Source organism: Cebidichthys violaceus, unplaced genomic scaffold (genome assembly GCF_023349555.1).
Source record: "Cebidichthys violaceus isolate CVI_PGR_0920_01 unplaced genomic scaffold, fCebVio1.0.p SCAF_6, whole genome shotgun sequence".
Lineage (NCBI taxonomy): Eukaryota > Metazoa > Chordata > Actinopteri > Perciformes > Stichaeidae > Cebidichthys > Cebidichthys violaceus.
Window position 1 is genome coordinate 431,215 of NW_027176816.1, and position 2,448 is coordinate 433,662.

Sequence of the window (2,448 nt, forward strand, 5' to 3'; positions counted from 1 at the left end):
ACTAAGATTATCTGAACAATTATTTCTCGATAAATCAGAGCGAGGTGCGATGATGACTGTTATAGTAAAGGTTTAATTACAGCGTCGGAGAATGAAAGTATATTACTAGGAACACACAGAACTGTGTCTGGGAAACGTCTTTGGCGGGGGATTAAACGATTATACAATAAAACGACGAAGAAAGAAACATATTCCTAGAAAAGTTGAAGATTTTGTGGGAAAACAGCGAATCTGGCTCTGTCCAAAGACAGAGGGGGGAGGAGGGGGGAGGAGGAGAGGGGGGGGGGATTAGTAACTGGGCAATTTGTTAGCAGGCACCAATAAGTCCAACAAATTAAACAACAACATGCGTCGTTGGTCATTACGCTCCAGATCGACTCACATTGATGCCTCTGTGGTTTATGTTTGGTTAACCTGGTTAAAGCAAATGATAATTGATGAAGTCCATTCAAATTATCATTTGAATCTACGGCGCAGAGCGGCTTCAGAGAGCTTCACTGCCAATTTGAAGACAAAGTTAGCGATTTGTAGGCGACCATAATAAAGAATTTATCATGTAAAGTGGCAGATATTTCCCTCGGGAGTGAATATTGGACTAACATTCATCAGGTGGACACACACGCACACGCACACACGCACACGCACACACACACACACACACACACACACACACACACACACACACAACTCCAAATGTTCAACAGCCTTGCTCCACAACTGATGTGTGAAGGAGAATTAGGGAACGACTGCAGTCACAGCTCAAAGAAAGGTGCGAGTAAGGATTTTTTTTTTCTTTCCTTGCGAATGAGCCAAGCCAGCTGTTTCCCACTATTTACAGTTTTTATGCAAAGCTAAGCTAACCGTCTGCTGGTGGCGGCTTCATATTTACCGTAAACACATAAGAGGGATACCAACCGTCTCGTCTAAGCCAACGACCAGAACGTGGAACTATTCTTTTAGGACCCGTGTTTAAAACTGAAACCCACATTTTTATCCGGCTTTTTTCTTCTTCTTCTTCTTCTTTTTTTTTACCGGCGCACAAAAGAAATGGTCTCGGCCTTGGAAGCGGACACATTTGTTCTATAGCGGCAGACATGAGAGCGCCTCGCTGAGCATGATAGTGGGGTAGCCGGTAGAGATCTTCTATGGTTTATTGCTGCCACTTTCACCGAGGTTATTTATTGAACTGCCATCATGGGGCCCTGCTCCTCGCAGCCACCCTCCGTGCCCTCGGTATCACGGAGGAATTTATGCCACGTGAACGGCACACGGAGCTCAAGTTTCCTCTTAAGTGTTATTAAGAAGCATCGCTCATGCATAGGACACTATTTACTGTAACACATTTGCGCACGCTGCTGCTTCCTACGACGGCTCTTGAAGGAAAAATGATGATAGATTGTGTGCAGGGTGTGAGGCTGTGAGGGAGAGCAGAGAGGAGAGGGGGGGAGGGGGGGGAGGAGGGGGAGGGACTAGGTTTCAAGTATTCCACAGGCTAAATGAAGAACAAACATGCACCATACAAGACAGTGAAGGAGAAAAGATTATCATCTGGAGATGAAAGGCAGAGAGAGGGGGAGAGAGATGCATTCACTGCCACACAGCTGTCTTATTTGCAAGGTGTTGAGAAACCACTTTTTTTTCTTTTTTTCCTCCAAGAGGATGAAAAGATTCTTCTGAAGCCAAAAGGGTCTGCTATCATTTTTGGGCAGCTTGAGCGGTAGAGATGTTATTAGCATAAATTATCTCCCCCCCCCCCCCCCCCCCCCCCCACCAAAGAGATAGGAACATGCTAGCTCCTTTCTGCTTTTCACACTTAATTGCCCTATTTACTGAACAGTTGCCCGTGGACAACAAATGCACACGCGCTGCGAGATGCATGCAGGACAACAGGCAGACACAAGCCAAATAGGGCATGAGTGATACACTGAACTATCTGCCAAACAGCATTAGATACAGTACGGCTGGAGAGGCAGTCCAGGTCCATTCAGACCTCATGTCGGGCTGGAAACCCCAGTTAAAATGTTTAAATATCGCTTTCATGACCTTCTTTACTGAGCCATGTCTGATCGCCGTCTGTGTGTAAAAAGGATTTTTTTTTTTTTCCCCCACACGCATGCTAGCTGCCACGAAATGCCTTTAAAAGGAGAATTTTCTTCTTAAAAAAACAAATACTTGTTGCATCTAATGCGTGTTCATATTCTACTTCAAACTGTTTGATCAGCAGCAGCTCTCGTCTTTCTAAAGAGCACGACGGTGTCCTGCTGCAGCAGCGGCAACTAAAAATACAAAAAAAATAAAAGCCTCATTGAAGTGACCCAGTAAGCAAGAGTGAGGTAAATTATAGATGGCTTTGCTTAATGGACTCTTAGCATCTCTTCACCTAGGCCGACGAGCCCAGAGTGACGTTATATAAGCAGTGGAAGTACGAGACGCTGATGCTTCACGTTC

The 2,448-nt window shown here is 45.1% G+C and overlaps 1 protein-coding gene across 1 annotated transcript in view; it reads left to right on the top strand.

The window, feature by feature from the left end:
• Positions 1 to 1,194: 1,194 nt before the first annotated feature.
• The window catches only part of scrt2 (scratch family zinc finger 2), a 2,851-nt gene continuing 1,597 nt past the window's right edge, over positions 1,195 to 2,448 (top strand). Inside the window, exon 1 of the mRNA XM_068732691.1 lies at positions 1,195 to 1,279. Coding sequence (XP_068588792.1) covers positions 1,195 to 1,279 — 85 coding nt within the window. The remainder of the gene's footprint in view (positions 1,280 to 2,448) is intronic.